Source organism: Euwallacea fornicatus, chromosome 2 (assembly GCF_040115645.1).
Source record: "Euwallacea fornicatus isolate EFF26 chromosome 2, ASM4011564v1, whole genome shotgun sequence".
NCBI classification, from domain to species: domain Eukaryota; kingdom Metazoa; phylum Arthropoda; class Insecta; order Coleoptera; family Curculionidae; genus Euwallacea; species Euwallacea fornicatus.
Genome location: NC_089542.1, coordinates 6045470 through 6061830, shown reverse-complemented (window position 1 = coordinate 6061830; position 16361 = coordinate 6045470). Strand labels below are relative to the sequence as shown.

The window sequence follows — 16361 nt, the reverse complement described above, 5'->3', positions numbered from 1 at the left end:
AAGAGTACGGATTTTACTAGATATGAAGATATCGACAATGACTAGTATTAATAATAGTATTGCTGGGAGTGACAAACCTACTTTCTCAGAAATCAGAGTCGCTTTACTTCGTGGTTGAAATGAGGATAAAAACTCTAAAAAAATCCGCAAGAGGGGCTCTTGTTTTGGAATATCGTGTGTAACTTTTCAGAATTAGAAACGCTACTGATCTGACTACTGCTGAAAATGTCGAGATTCTTTGAGTAAATCTGGAATTGATAAAATGAAATAAAAAAAATAATGGTAATATTTTTAAGTAATACGCTCTTACTCTGCGTCGCATTTTTGTGAGACAGTCATAGTCCATGTAAGTCGAATATTGCATTGTCGAGAATAATCGCAAACCTCTCGACTTCGCAAAACAAAGGTGTTACGGCACCAAGGTAAAGAAATTCGCTATTTACCCGCTTTATTCCCTCTCCTCTCGGCAATAAAAATATTTCCACCAATATTACCTCTGGGGAAAATAGCTATCGCGCTCGTGCTGGTCCCTGGAGCATCGTAATCATTGGATAATAGCAGGAACGTGCTGGATGCATGAATTCCAGTCCAACACCACTTTCAGTCCAACGATAAATATTTGTTTCCTATATATTACAATTTATGCTACCACTTGCATTCATCCATATAGAGCTGACCCCCCTCCCCTCTTTAAGGTTAAATCTGAAAGCGATAAACGCAAAACGGTTTTCCTTGTCTTCGGATATTCATTTTCTCACCCTAAGGGTTGATTCTGCTCTTGTGCCGGGCCAGCCGTGAAAACGTAAACTCAATAAAATGACTTATTAGACCTAGAAATCGAAGAGGTCCAATCTGCACCACACAGTGGTCCAAATTTACTTCACAACGGAAATAGTAAATTTTTTTACTAATAAAATAATATTTTTGAACAATTATGCGTGGCGTATCATAGTTTTAATCAATAAATATTGGTTTGAGTGTCCCACTCAAAAAATGCTTCCCTTCCGTCCAATTAATATCTAAGCAAAAATATGCAGTGACTTCTTGTCATTATTAAATAACAAATTTCAAATATCGTTTGAAAGTATCTTTTCATCTACCCTTATCTTCACCTTCTGCTGAAAGCTATCAAAAATGCTATTGGCTTTGTCCCCATTGTTGCTGCCCCGAAAGATTAACATACTTCTAATTGAACGATTACTAATTCACTTTCACCCCTCGGAAGAGAAATTAAAATAAATAAGGGATCATAAGCGAAGTTCCAGCCTCAGCTCAGTTCTCACATTTCCCTTGACAGCCATCCTTTTAGGCTAGCCCCAAAGCCCCCGAAATACGGATACGAACGGACAGATAATTTTTTGGATACTTTACTCTCCTTGTCATGTAGCACTGGCAGGTTATCTTGATATCATTATATAACGTGACCTTCGGGCCTAAAATACGATATGGGGGATGCCTCCATTTTCAGTGCAGGATCAACTGCAAAAGCGCCATTAATCAACAAAAGGTTAGTCTTATTTAGGACATAAGTGATGTTTTTAGAAAGTTATTTACCGGTCTAGTTTGAAAAGCGGAAAATGAAATTTTCCTTTCAAACATCTGCGAAAACTCTTCTATTCCAAAGTAAGTACTAAGTACAATCACTGAACTAAAACCTCATTCTGTCTCTTTCTCTCTAGTTTATATCTGTGGCCACAATATTAATAATGAGCTACTGGAGGTTAGCTAGGGTTATACTCCACGAGTCAGGAGAAGGAAGTTTTTTTTTCTGTCCTTATTTCGCTCGATCACGATAACTGTCCCTTAGTAGTAGTAGTCCAGTGGTAGTAATTTTAGATCTTTATAGACAAGCTAATTTTTACAGAAATATTGAAATCGGACTTGATTATTAATCAGCTTTTCGGTATCTTGAGTTAAAATTAACAGCACAGTAATAATTTGGTCCTAAATTTGTAAATAATTAATAAGTTATTGTCTAACGATATCGATGTCTGTAGTTACATTGACCTCGATCATATAGTCTTTGTTTATCGCATGATGTTTATCGATGAATAGAGACCAAAAGCGACCCATTGCGTATTCCCGTAAAAAATTATATGAATTAACAGATATTGGCTTTAGTTGAAGGGTTTTAGCTTATGGTGAAGAAGTTTTGGCAAGTGTTTCTCCAGGTATTTTTCCTAAGTTAAAGGTAATAATAAATAATATATTAATGTAATAAATATGATTATGCATATTAAACTAAGTGATTAGATAATTTTACAAAAATATGTAATTGGAGACATAATAAAGCTGCTGTAAAATAAAAAAAATTGGACATCTTTATGCTTTCTAAACATATAAGGGGTTTAACAAACGATTTACTTAAAGGATTAAGGAACTGCTTCTACATTTCTCAAAGATTAGAAACCCTACTAAAAGCATTGACATAGATTGCTAAGTGCTTTGGCATTTAAATTGCAACTCTATATTCCATGTTTTTTTTTGCATCTTGGAAACGAGATGACATTTATTACTTCCTACTTGCCGAAATACCTTAATTGTTACTTTCCCACACTTACCTCTTACAGATACACATTGCTTCCACACGAACATTACCTAGGAAACTTCTAAAAAGTTCAATTATAGTGGCACTTGCTTTGAGCACATGGCAACTAAGACTAAAGAGTTGAGGAGGAAATCAATATCCAAAGAATTTCTCGTTATAAACTCAAACGGCAGCTTTGAAAAGTTTAAAGTGTTCGGATTAGCCCGCTTTCGTTACTTTAAGGAATTACCAAAATTTCCAAGTTTCCCTACTTGAGCTCAGGCATAATAATTAATTTAATGGCTAGGGTTTGACGAAGCTTTCCTGATTTGATTTGAAGTTAGGAATGAAATCCAATAAAGCTAATTTTCTGAATGCAACTGGCATAAAGAAGATATAAAAAAAGGGAAAGTTCAAACGAAAGATTGTTTTTACGCATGCCACAATCTTGGATTGTATGACGCACATTTCACTCACAAACAATCCCGAAGTTTCCCGGTCTTGGGGGTGGAAAAAGTGGCAACTTTTCGAGCGATACCTGTTGTTGTGCCACCGGAGGGTAGACACCCCAGACTCCGTGTTGTCGGGAGTGAAATTTGATGCTCGAAACTGCGCATGGGCGTGAGCCACATGTTTCACCTGAGAAATTAACTGGGTTATCGGTGTGGGCTGACTAGGCCGATATGTTTATGTACAACTCTCGGTATAAAAATTTACCAACTGGCACGCCAACATGGAGAACCGTTTATTAGGAATTGATATGAGCCATGGGGGTTGTTTTTTGGGTTAGCCTTATTCAGATTTTTTAATACCTAAAGGAGGTTTGCAACTTTTCAGATTTAATTGCAAAAAAAGAATAGTATAAAGAAAAATATAAAGTCCTAGTTTGCCTTTTTTTTCAAGAACAATAATTGCGAATCGTCTTTTATCAATTATGGAAAATTTCCATATCCACAACTTTTTTGGTGATCAATCCCAAATTTCTATATTACAGAATCTAAATCTAGTTTGAAATAACAAGAAAAAACATCACCACTAAAACATAAACAAAGACCCTAAAATCTATTTGACTTCAAATGTTAATATCTTCAGACCGATACAAATTTCATTGGTGTTGATTCGTTTTTCCTTTAGGTGAAAATTGTTCTTAGTTGGGAAGATTCAGAATTAGAAAAATTCCGTATTCATAAAAATATTGCATCACTACATTCTAAAAAGTTTTCTGTCAACATGAAAGCATACGTATATTATAGAGTGAGGTATATTTTTTCCAATTAACTCAATAGAATTTACCGAAAAAATCTATTCTGAATCGGAGAACTAAGGTTTTTCTCCATTTAAACGCTTTTGAGTATATCAATAACGGAAATAAGGAATCGTCTTGCTTGTTCGGTATCGAGGTTTTTGGGAACAGTAAAAATTCCAGAAAAACACAAAAATCCTTTTGACCATTGATTGCGAAAATTGTTTTAATTCAAGTACCAGATTTTTAATGTTTTACAACTGCTTATGTAAATCTGTAGATGCTCTTACACCTAGAGATTTTGGCAATAAAGAATATATTTATTCTCATCTCGAATAACTGTTCACTAAATTCTTAGTAAAGTTAACTTCCTACAGCATCCTATCCAGATTATGAAAATTTAACTTCAAAAGAGCTTGATTATGGCGAGTTGAGGCAACTCAAATTCGAGCAGCTTCTGCTTGGAAGTTTGCCTCTTCCATTAAAAATTAAATTTCAAGACTATAACCCAGAATGTACGAGAAGTATCATTCTGAGGTACAACTTAAAATCCGTGAGTGTCTTACATATGATTATAGGGAGTACTTATGCTTTAATTTCCGAAGAGAAGCAACTTTCACATATAAAGAAAGGAGTGTTTCTTCAAAATTCAATATCAACATTGATTCAAAATATGTGGAAAAAATCATTTTGGTTTTAGAATGGAAAAATTTTATAGGTTTAATCCATGTTAGAACCTTTACGGAATATTTATTTCTACGTTTCAGTTTTTGATATCATATTCAAATTTTAATATCAGGTCTGAATTAGAAGTAGTTCCAAAATTTTAATTATTCTTCAAAGACATACATCTTTTTGAAAATTATTTTGAAAAATTTAATGATGAAAGAAGAACTTCTATTACTTCTACACCTGACTGACTGCTGATGGATACGACTCGTTAAATTTTGTTTTATTAAGAAGAAATAAAGAAACCTATTTAATCTGAATGAGAATATTTAGATAAGCATAAGCGCCTTCACTACTTCAGTCGTTTCTTCAGAATGCAAACACGATCTCTCTAAACTTTTAGTAACTGACTAACGAAGAAAGAAAAAGAGATAAAAAATACATTTAATAAGTTTGAAAGTTTCTGGAAAAATAAATTCTGAAAATTTGACTTCAGTATAAACGCTCAAGAGAAAGCTGCCGCTACTTAGACTTGAGCACAGTTCACTTTAGCATTTACCTTTTTATTGCTATTTTTATTTTATAGTTGTTCTCATTGAATTTTCACCAAGATTGTTTTAGAAATGTCCATAAACTCAATTTGTAGTAATTCTTCCAGTTGTAGGGAAGAAATATTTTAAGAAACTTTCATCTTTGACTGCTCAGATACATAAATATTTAAAAAAACGCAGTCATTGAGAACAAATGAATGGAAGTACCATCTAAGTTTTCTTTGAGCGTCGTTTTGAACATGAAGGAAAATGAAGTTTGATGATCCATATTTACAATGTTAATGAAAGGAAAATTTTCATACTTCCGAAGTGAAGAAAAATAGACGAGTCATATTTCCAGATCAAACAAATCTAAGATTTAATACTTTCCATTTAAAAAAGAAAAAGAAGCGTTTGCCTATAAAGATTCTTTTGAATATCAAAATTGTATGCTTTAAGTGGTTCTCCAGTCCTGAACGTAAACTTCAAATAATAATGTGCTTTCAGCATTGAAGCTCTTCGGGAACTTTATAGTATCCAAATAAGTATAATGAAGACAAAATTACACATAATAAAATTTTATAAACCATAACACTAATTTTAGAGTAGTTTCTTTTGTGAAATATATTTCACATTGAGAAATGTGATACAAAAAAAAGGAGTGTGAAAATATACTGCGTTGCCTTTTTGAATTTTTTAGGAACCATATAATTCTTGGGGCAGATTTTCAGATGCTTAAGCAAATCATTCAGATTCAACATTCAGATCCTAATTTATCAAAATTTTTAAAAAATACCATATTTTTTGGTATATATGAAAGACAAAAAATAAAAGTTTTGAGATATTCTTCAATAGAATCTCAATGGGTTTTAGTTTATGCCCATTTGAGAAGCATTTTTTTTTTCTTTATATGGAATGTTCTGCTGCTCTAATCAGCCTCTTGTAATTTTATTATAATGATGAAAAAAAAGTCTGGTCGAAAAGTAATATCAAAATTGGCATGATGCTAGTAGACTAAGTCGACTAATTTTAGCTGGCAATGTTTTGCAACTATACCAAAATCCTGAGAGAATTATTAGAACAGCAGAATGGCCCAAGTAGATATCCAAAAAATGAACCCCTCAAGTGTGCCTTAGGCAATACTAATTTTTTAATTTTACTGAGTATATGGGGAAAAGAACAGCGGCGTCGTAAGATCTTTTGCTAGATCCTATAACACAGCTGTTTAATGAAATGGAAGTTACCTCCGTCCAAATTCTTATAATTCGAGTCAAATCTAAATTGTAGACCATAGAAGGCAGTGCACCTTTATCCATTATTTAACTTAGGTTTATGAACTTCTACGATTAAGATATCAGAGCACTTTTGAAATAAATATATTCACCAAAACATCTATTCAAGATTGTCTTAAAACTTCCGTTACATACGTTAAATCTCAACATCCCAACGAAACAGTCCACCCTCCATTAAAATTCTACGCCATGAAACATAGACTTGGGGTATTTTAACTGGTCGAAACAGGGCTCGCTGACATGCTGGACAGCGTCCAACTTTATAAATGGACATTGGCGTTTCAATGCGGCTTTATGAGTGCTGCATTGGGTAAATTTAGAAATTTCCCAATTTTATGCATTAAAAAAGTTGCATGTGTATCATGTTTTGATGGGTTATGTAGATTTGAAACATACGCCTCGCCAAAATTGATGATGAATGGTAGTAATTAAAACAGAGGCAAAATTCAAGTCTTTTGTTACCACTTACCTCCGTCTCTGCCAAATTTTCTTTTCTTCTTTGATGTAGAAGAGCTTTGCTTCTGATTCGAGGAGGATTTGTCGCACTTATCTTTGTCCTTGTCTTTGTTTTTCCATCGAATCAACATAGTGGCAGTTTGTTTAAAGTCTTTTAATGTTTATTAGCACATTCCGAGTAAATCTGCAAATCAAAAATACTAATTTAATTTAAAAAAAAAGAAAATTTAAAATGATACAGTATGAAGTGAGCAATATTTTTTCTAAAGGGGCGTACAATACTTATTTCGCCCACACAGCTCCTATACCCCGGAGCCCTGCTTCGTGGGGCAGAAACGGCATTAATGTTTTAAATTTTGAATGGGTAAATCGATACGGTGAGGTGAAATTAGGCAAAAGTGGGTCAGATGAGATGACTGTAGGAGGGGAATTCATGTTACGGCTTAAAGGACAAATTGGTAAGCTAGATATGAAAGTCTGGCAAGAATTGGAAGGTAGATAGGGAAGAAAATTCCGTTAAATTTTACTACTAAGCCTTATTTTTCTGGTTTCAGTTAAAAGTCTGCGCAAATCTAAAAGTAAGGAATATCGCAAGAAGTCAGGAAGTTTGTGTACAGAAATCAGAAAAGGCTGCAGAGATTTAAAGAGCAAAGAGAATATTACACTAACTCTACAGGGACTCTACCGATCTCAATAAACCTGAATATGAAAGTAACAAGTGATGAAAAGCTGAACAGAAAATAGCTAAAAAGAAATTGCATCTATGAGGAAGGGAATAAGCGATATTAATATTTAATATTGTCCAATGCGGAGCATCTTAGGGTAGAAGATTAAATCGAACAGTGGGACGGAAAGTTAAAAAATGAGACAAATGAAAGAGAGAAAAAAAATTAAAGCAGAGCTAATAGTGATGACAATATTTCAAATAGAGAAATTTCTTCTGAAATTATCCATTTTATTTCAATTCTGTGGTTTTTACTTAATGGTGAAAAGCTGGGAAATTAAAACCTGAAAATTCAAGTGGAATGGAATATTTTAAAAATATCAATTGAAACATGTCAAATTTTACAATAATTTGTATTTTGCATCTTTTAAGCTGTTTTCTTTTAATAACCCCACAGCTTCGTATAGATGTAACGTTTTATTTTGCTTCTTTTGAGGAAAATACCAAGACTCATAAAAATTGTGCTAGCACTCTATTCAAATTTTTGCTGTCTTGAGGGTAGTCAACTTGCCTGCAGTCTGCTTTATACACAAGACTCCACGCTCTCACGTTTTTCCAGGTTGATCGATTTACCCCGTTGTGCACATAATATTTTATCATCAGCCCTGCGTGATAATGACATATTTATCAAAAAACTTAGTGGTTATAGATAAATTTGCAGGAACTACATTCGGTTTGACGAACATGCAAAAGAATGGTGAACTAGAGCTTTATGTATCATTCGTTTTAAAAAATTTCCAGTGAAGTAGGGCTCAGAATTGTTTAGCACCGAGCCCGTATGTCTTTGATATGTCTTGCATAATCGCAAACATAAACAAATAGACTTTTTCATGACTTAAACTTTAAATCAATCGCAATATCTCAGTCTCTTTTCATAACCCGACGGCTGCAGTTCCTGAAACACCTGCAGCTTATATGGCTACAATTGCCGATTTTTTAAACAGAATTAAGCGGCAAGTGTTACACGATACATCTACTTGTTGAGAAAGTGTTCTTAAAAATGTGCTGGGAGTGTGATTCAATACTTGCCTCACATTTTCAGTAAGTTCTGGAGTTCATTTAGTTGGTGTACCACTTCCCAATTTCCTTTGTACACTGCCAGTTTCCGCAACAATTTTAAAACATAATTCAAAGTGCCGCGAAATTGCGATTTCGGAAAGACTCAACCATAAAGACCTTTTGTCCGAATGTAAACACCGTGTTCACTATTCAGAAAACTTTAACTAACCAACACAAGCCACTGAGGTCTTGAAGACTATTTAAAAAAAATAAAATTCAACTAATAATGAAGCCAACAAGTCATATTTAAGTAAGGTTAGGTTTATTTGTTCATGTTCGAGACTACATAGAAGAACATATCAACTACATACGGATTCGGTGGCAAATAATTCCAAAGTCTACTAACTGGAAATATTTTAAAACACACGGTACAAAGATACCGGGCGCTTAAAAAAAAATCTAGTCAAGTGCACTTTTCGTTTGTTAGATTTTTTTGACGCCGAGCCTGTATATCTGTGCTATATTTTATGTAATCGCGAACATAAACGAATAAACTTGATTTCACTCAAATACAAGTCCGTTTATTTTTATTATTTCTCGAGTTTTATTAAAACTAGTCTTTTTCAATGTCTCACGGATTTACGTGTTGGTCCGTTAAAGTTTTCTGGGTGCTAAAAATGATGATTACATTTAGAAAAAATAACCCTTATGGTTGTGTCTTAAAGTGAAAATGTAGCGAATCATCGCCCCTCGCCGGGTACCTCAACGTCCACCTCCTTATCTGACGATAGTAAATCAATTGAAGTTGTTCACTGAACATCGCAGCTCATCCCTCACATCGCCGTAATTGTTTTCCACCGACGAGATGCCTGAAGCTTGCGCTGTGGTTGGTCTTCTCAACCGCCCGCTCCTTTAATATGGCAACAGCGCAAGTTTAATCAGTAGTACCCTATAGGTTCGGTCTGATAGAAAAACTCAATGTAGATTGAGGATAGCGAATTGGAATATGTGGTTCTGCTTGGCAGGCCAGACCGAACTTCTCAGAAATAAAGCATAATTAATAATAACCACCATATCAAAGTATTTGACGAGTCACTATCACTATCTGAGTTAGACGATGTTTTTACTATTTTTGTGTTTGTATTAAATAAGACAAATGAACTACGATAAATGGCAATGTTCAATTTTTCGTGAGGTGACCGTCGAGGTGTCCGGTGAGAAGCGATGCTTCACTATGTTTTTATCCTTATTTTCGGAATAGACAGTTCACAAGTGAAGAGTGTGCATTTAAAATTCAACCCTATTTTTCCAGCACTGTTGTAAATGGGGTAAGTAAAAAAATATGTATTAATTAGATTTATTTATGTTTAATATTTTCTTGACCGCCAGTAAAGATGAAAATTAAGAGTGAGGTTAGGTTTATTGCTTTATGTTCGATGTTACGTATGAAAGACATACGGGTTCGGTGCCTAACAATACCAAAGTCCACATCACCGATTTTTTTTTAAACACACGGTAGAAGTCGTTTGAATTAAATCCTGAACGAAAGTTTGAAGTGTAGGCACACTTATTCTTCTTGTGCTTAAAATGTCTGAATTTTTAACAGAGATGGGGATGCTTTGATATACGCAACAGTCGTGAAATAGCGTTCATTAGATTGCAAGGCATAAAATATGTGTGAATATCCATAAATAAAGGAATTTCAAACATAGAGTAATCTAGAATTATGTACCATGATTTGCTCAGTTTGACTTTGTTAAGGGATATTTTATGGAAGAATATAATTTTTTCTGCTGGTATATTTTTGGGGGTAAAAAACTATTAAGGGTTGGAATTAATTCGAAGCGTTTCCTTGCAAAATTTGATGGTTCGTTATGTATTATTACAGTGATATTACTGTAATAATACATACAAAAGTATTGTCCATCGTTTTCCACTTCTTTTGCCATCTTTCTCACGAAATACGAATACCATGTCGAAAGAATCTTTATCCCTAATTCGATGAATGAATTGATTAAATTCTTAGTACTTTCGTAGTTGTCAAAGTGCTGCTCTGACAAACCATGCGCCATGGACCGAAAAAAGTGGAAATCAGATATAGCGGTGTCTGGTAAATATGGCGGGTAGGGTAAAACTTCCAATTTCAGTGCTTCCAAATAAGTTTTCACGACTTTTGCAACATCAGTTCTGGTGAAGCAAAATCACCTTGTCGTGTTGGCCCTTAAATTGAGGGCGTATTCCTTTAATGATTAGTTCAAACGCATCAATTGAGTTCTGTAAAGGTCCCCAGTAATGCTTTCGTCCGGCTGGTTCAGTTTATAATGATTTACCCCCAGCTGATCCCACCATATGCACAACATGATCTTTTTCCCATGAATATTCTGATTGGACAATGATGTCGATACATGACTGGGCAAACTCCACAATTTTTTGCCCTGGGGATTATCGTACTGTACCCACTTTTCGTCGTCAGTGACTATTCGATGCAAAAATCGTTTTCGTGCTTGCCGTTAGAGCAACAGCTCACAGATTACTAAATGTCGTTCCACGTTTCTTGGCTTTAATTCATGTGAGACCCGTGTTCCTTGCTTTTGTATCATTCTAAGGGCTTTGAGATGTTTTCTAACGGTCGATGAGTCAACTCCGAGAGATTTGAATAACTGTAGAAGTGTTTGGCACGGGGCTTCATCGAGCTTTGTCACCAATTCTTTATCTTCGAATTTTTTTGGTTGTCCAGAACGTTCCTTGTCTTCCAAGTCAAAATTTCCATCTTTGAACCATGCGAACCACTTTCTGCACGTTTGTTCAGCTAAAGCATAATCATCATAAATATCCAGTAAAACACGGTGACTTTCCGCGACATTTTTTTGCATGTGAAAGTAATGAAGTAACACTCCCCGCAAAAACATTTTTCAGACATAAATGTCGACATGTTTAAGGAGGCACAACAAAATGTTATGAACTCACGAAATGTCATATAGTGGAAAAGATGTTATGTACCAGTAGTTTTACAGAGAATATTTACTTTTGTATATGCGACTACGAATAGATGAGTAACGCCATCTAGTGTAAAACGCTACGAATTAATGTATTTAGTGTCCCCGATGTAAACAAAAGCACGTGACCGGTCGTCAACAGCAATAGAACAAATATTAACTGGACCAATGACAATACAACAGTCAAGAAGCTCCACCGCAATCATGCGTCATTTTTGTTTACAGCGCATTTCATTTGAAATGTGAATTGTCTATAGGTCCAATGCTTCGAACTTAAGAGCCACATAAACCACCTACTCTTCTATTCTTTATTACAGCACGTAAAACTGAAAGTTATTTACTTTCTTATCCCCAAAGTTAAACTTAAAGGTCACAAATTAAAGTAAAACAAATAAATCGATATCAAAGCAGCTCTTTGAAAATCATGAAAATTAATCTAAACTAATTCTAATGGTTTCCATTAATTTGTACAGGGTGGTTCGCACTGCAATGAACATACAACAGGTGTGTGTAGACGACCTCAAGGTAACTCGATTTTTCATATGTAATTTTGTCTTCATGTCTACGGTTGTTGAAAAATTCGCCTCAGAAAATGTTTTCAAAAATTTGAAAAAACGGTATTTTAGTAATTAAAATAGAACAAAAGCATTTGTAACATGTTTTTTTTGCATTGACATCTTTAGTTGAGAGAAACTCAAAATGACTGCAAATTTACTTTTTGTTTATTGCTTTCAATTTTCGAGAAATTATCCGTTTTTTAAAGACCTGCGATTATGTGATAGGGGTGAAAACTGATTTAAACAATAATATATGAGCTTATAACAGCGAGTAGACTCTGAACAGTCGCTCTTCAAGTGTTGGATTAACTGGATGTGATTGGTACCAAATCTGACGTTTTCAACGAAAATGTATAAATAACAAATATTTGAATAGGTCGCCATTAGACAAAAGACTGTCACAAACTTTTGACAAATTGCAGGAAATGGCGGCAGTCGAACTGTCAAAACATTTGTTAACTTGAAATAGTCGGCCGTCACCAAATGAATCATTAGGACCAATTATGAGTTCCACCTACACTTATTATTGTATTTTTGGCTCGAAAAGAAGTTCGTTCAAGTAGAATATAATTTCCCATTAACCTTCTGAACTCCGAGCCATTTTTGTAGTATTTTTTAAGCCCATTTATCATAAGCTGCTTTAGCACTTAAAACGTATAATCACCAACCCCAATAACCGATCCATCTCAATAAAATCAATAAGCTCTCGGCAAAAATGAACAGACAAATGCCTCTTGTCATCTTCAAAACCTCAATTTAGAAAATAATTTAAAGGATAAATTTTAAGTCGGAAAAACAGTTTTTAAAAGCACCATTTGGTGATAATTGCTCAAGCTTTTCGTCAGATTCTAACACTACTGGACAAATCTGTAGAATCTCCTATAGCGACATTGAAATAACATTAGATTTAATAGGGTCAATGAGGCTTAGGGCGTCACCTCACTCTGCTTTAACAAGGGTAAGATATTAAATTGACGTGGGAGTAGAATGGAATTGAGAATGATCTAATTACATTAATAAGAAAGTTCAGTTCAGATTTAGCTGAAAAATTAACTAGTTCAGATGAAAACACGACCTTTTTCTATAACACTACAGGGATACTTACATGGTATATGCAACATCTGGGGATGCAAAGGGGGCAGGACACAAACATTTACAAGATAAGGTTAAAGGCGGGTCTCTAGACTACCTACAAATGTCAATTGTACGCGATATTTACATGTCGATGGTGACTAGTATGGAAATAACTATTACACGCAAATAGAGGGGTGAAATGAAGGGTTTTGTTGTGTCGCAAAAGAACGTCGGAACTCGCGAAGGGCCGAGATAGGGATCCGATGGACCCGCAGCATCCTGTGTGACGTAACTGCGAGCAGGATAATCGATAGCAACGCCGCTGGAGGTGATGCGGCGCGCTTTCGAAACAGTCGCAGGGTGAACGCCCTAACATACCCTTAAGGCTCGAAGGAGGTTGCAGGAGCGCCCGGGATAATGTGACGTTTGTCTTTGATGGGGGTGGGTTTTGAAACTTCAGTGTAGAGGTGATTTTTGGAGGTAATGCCTAAAAAAAATGAGTAAAAATGATTGAAAATTTGTTAGTTTGGGTTTTCTTGATTGAATGGCGAAGGATAATTTTCCTACATAAATACGCTTTCCTTGTTATTGAGAAATAAATTCAGTATCCCAAAAACTAATAAATAAACATGTATGAGTGTCTCAAATGAGCATTTGTTCTTGACATATTTCACATACACTCCAACTCTGATTTATTACATTAACGAAAAATTCAAAGTTTTCTCTAATGCGATATGATTATCTAAAAATTGCCTATTCGAAACTAATTTATCCCAATACAAAACTGTCAATTTACAGAAGTTTAATTGAAACGTTTCAGCGTATTGTCTAGCCGTTCTAGTTGTGGCCCTCACGTTTCAATTTTCCATTTATATGGTAATACCCCAAGTTGTAAGCGGAAGGAAACCACCTTTTGTGTTTTAATTAATTGATCTTTGAGTTTAGGAATTAATTTTCTAATGGGGTTAAGAACTTATGCATTCTTGGAAAAATCAAATTCATATCTATACTGAGTCATAGTTTTGGGTTAATATTAACAGTATTGACTAATTTTTGGTCTGCGAATAAACTCATGGGCGTTCTTCGGGAATATCACGGACCTTAATTGTCAGAAATCTTATATACTTCCTTGCGAAACAAAAATTCTGTGTCAGAAGTAGGTACCAAAATTCATTAAGATTACCAACAAAGATAAACAGGATCCTCGAAATGCTTTTCTAGCATGCTTAAAAAAATATCCTAAAATGTTACGTGTTTTAATATATTATTTAAAAAATACAGGTCACTTAGAATTTTTCAGGGTTTTAAATATTCAAAATTTACAAGAAGTCCCTTCAATTAATCCAGAAGTTAATGAAAAAAACTCGTAAGCCCGTTTAAAAATCGTAAAAAAATGTTTAGTCCAAAATCTGGACAAACCGTTAAGAAGTAAAAAATATTTCTGAATTAAAAAAAATTCTTGAATTTGAAACATATCTCAAGAATTTTAAAATTTTTATAAAGCGTCGAGAGATACTTAAACAAGTACCTTGATATGATTTGCAACTTAAGCAAATTCAGATAGAATCTAGAAATAAAGTATTAAACGTTTTCCAAACCCATTGCAGGAGAAAATCCTTTGAAATATTTCAGAACCTCCTGAAAAGTTCCAAAATTCCTTAGTAGTGGAGACATCTCTTTAGAAGAAGTTTCATTCGATTATCCTGCAAATTTGGTAAAAAATATTCGGGCACTTAATGAACTCAGAATATTCCAACTAGTCGTAACATAGAGCTTTGATGATCGATTTCTCATTACTGTCTTTTAAACTGAAAAACCCGTGCAGCATATTGAAAAATTTCCCTACATGTTTTCCTGAAATTTAGGAAAATATCTCGAAGGAATTTGGTGTTTTACTCATTCAAATCAGCCAAAAGCTAAAATTCTTTTAAAAACAAAAATTACGTAAAAAGAGGTATAAAAAGCATTTCTTAAATTGAATCAATCTATTAATAATCGATTCAAGTGGTTATCTTCAAACTCAGATAATGTTTAGAGAAATCACACATTTTTTTCTGCATTACGTAAAAAAAACAATATAGAGTTATAAATCTCCAAAAAATATCAAAAACTTCTTGGGAGACCATCCCAATATTTCGTCGTCAGTATAAAAAAGTATTAAAATGACAGATTTTTCGGAAGGAGCACATTCAGTTCTAGAAAATTCTGGAAGTTTCGACATCCTGAATATCCAGCTTATCCAAACTAGTCTTGAAACTGTTCAGTATCTCAGGTACCTTAACGACACCTCACAATAAGATAATTTGAAGACTGAGTATATCTATTCTGAGAACATATTCTCTCAGAAACGTTAAATTTAATATTTTGTAATGATTATGAAATATTAAGCGGCACGATTTAACAAAATCTAGAAAATTTTGAGAACTCTTGTTTTTGTCTAACTAATTTCAAAGTAACTTTCTACGAAGCACGGCAATGTTGTTTAGTCAATTGGAAAACAAACGTAAAATCCAGTGTTGTCACTTCCAGGTTAATCACAATGTCATACCTCTTTTCCATGTTAATTAAGGGGAGTTTGAAAATCTTACAAGAAGAAGCTGGTTAAAGTATCTTTCGGCATTCCACAATCTTTCAGGAAACTTTATTAAGAAAGATCAAATGTATTCCTTTAGTGCAGAATTCCTCAAAATTGAAAAACGTGTTACTGGAAAGGAATTGAATTAAATCTCTAGACGAGAATTAAATGCTGAAAATCGGGAAAAATCGCTGTGGATAACCACGAACCCATGAATTTCAGCTCGAAACTCCTTAACTCCAAGATTTGAGGAAAAACATTTGGAACCCGAGAAATTCCCTCAGGAGCCGTAAATAAGTTCAGTAGGAGACTCTAAATAATAAATTTGGAAGGCCCCTTGGAGCTAAAAAACCTTTAGAAAATGTTCGAAAATTTCTCAGGTTCTTTAAAATTAAAAACATCCCTCACAAATTATTATGCTTATCCAAATCAATACCGGCGGTCTCCAGATACGTCCAGAAACTCTTGGACTGAAACTGAGAATTAATAATAAATGCATAGTTAGCTCTAGTATGTGGTTAAACTTTTTTTTTTATTAAAGTGCATTAGATTTGATAAATAATTCTCTCTTTTCAAATATTTAAGCAGAAGTTTCTTTTTCTCCGCAGTTTAGGGACGTTATTTATCTATTTCTTACCGCAAGTTTATTTAAAGTCTGACTTCAAAACTGTAAAACAAATTCAAAGTGCAACGTCGTCATTTCGTGGTAAAAGTTGTAA

General features: G+C 34.2%; 1 protein-coding gene across 4 annotated transcripts in view; it reads right to left on the bottom strand.

Annotated features, from left to right (window-relative positions):
* LOC136345809 (coiled-coil domain-containing protein AGAP005037) overlaps positions 1-13358 on the bottom strand; it is a 119465-nt gene extending 106107 nt beyond the window's left edge. For 3 of the 4 annotated variants that reach the window (XM_066294434.1, XM_066294451.1, XM_066294478.1), the window contains exons 1-2: positions 13099-13358; positions 6731-6901 (exon numbers count right to left, since the gene is read on the bottom strand). In XM_066294434.1, coding sequence (XP_066150531.1) covers positions 6731-6848 — 118 coding nt within the window. In that variant the 5' untranslated portion in view covers positions 6849-6901; positions 13099-13358. Of the gene's footprint in view, positions 1-2561; positions 2783-6730; positions 6902-13098 lie in introns of those variants that run through there. The other variant, XM_066294496.1, reaches the window with a different exon arrangement.
* Between the last annotated feature and the right edge of the window lie 3003 nt (positions 13359-16361).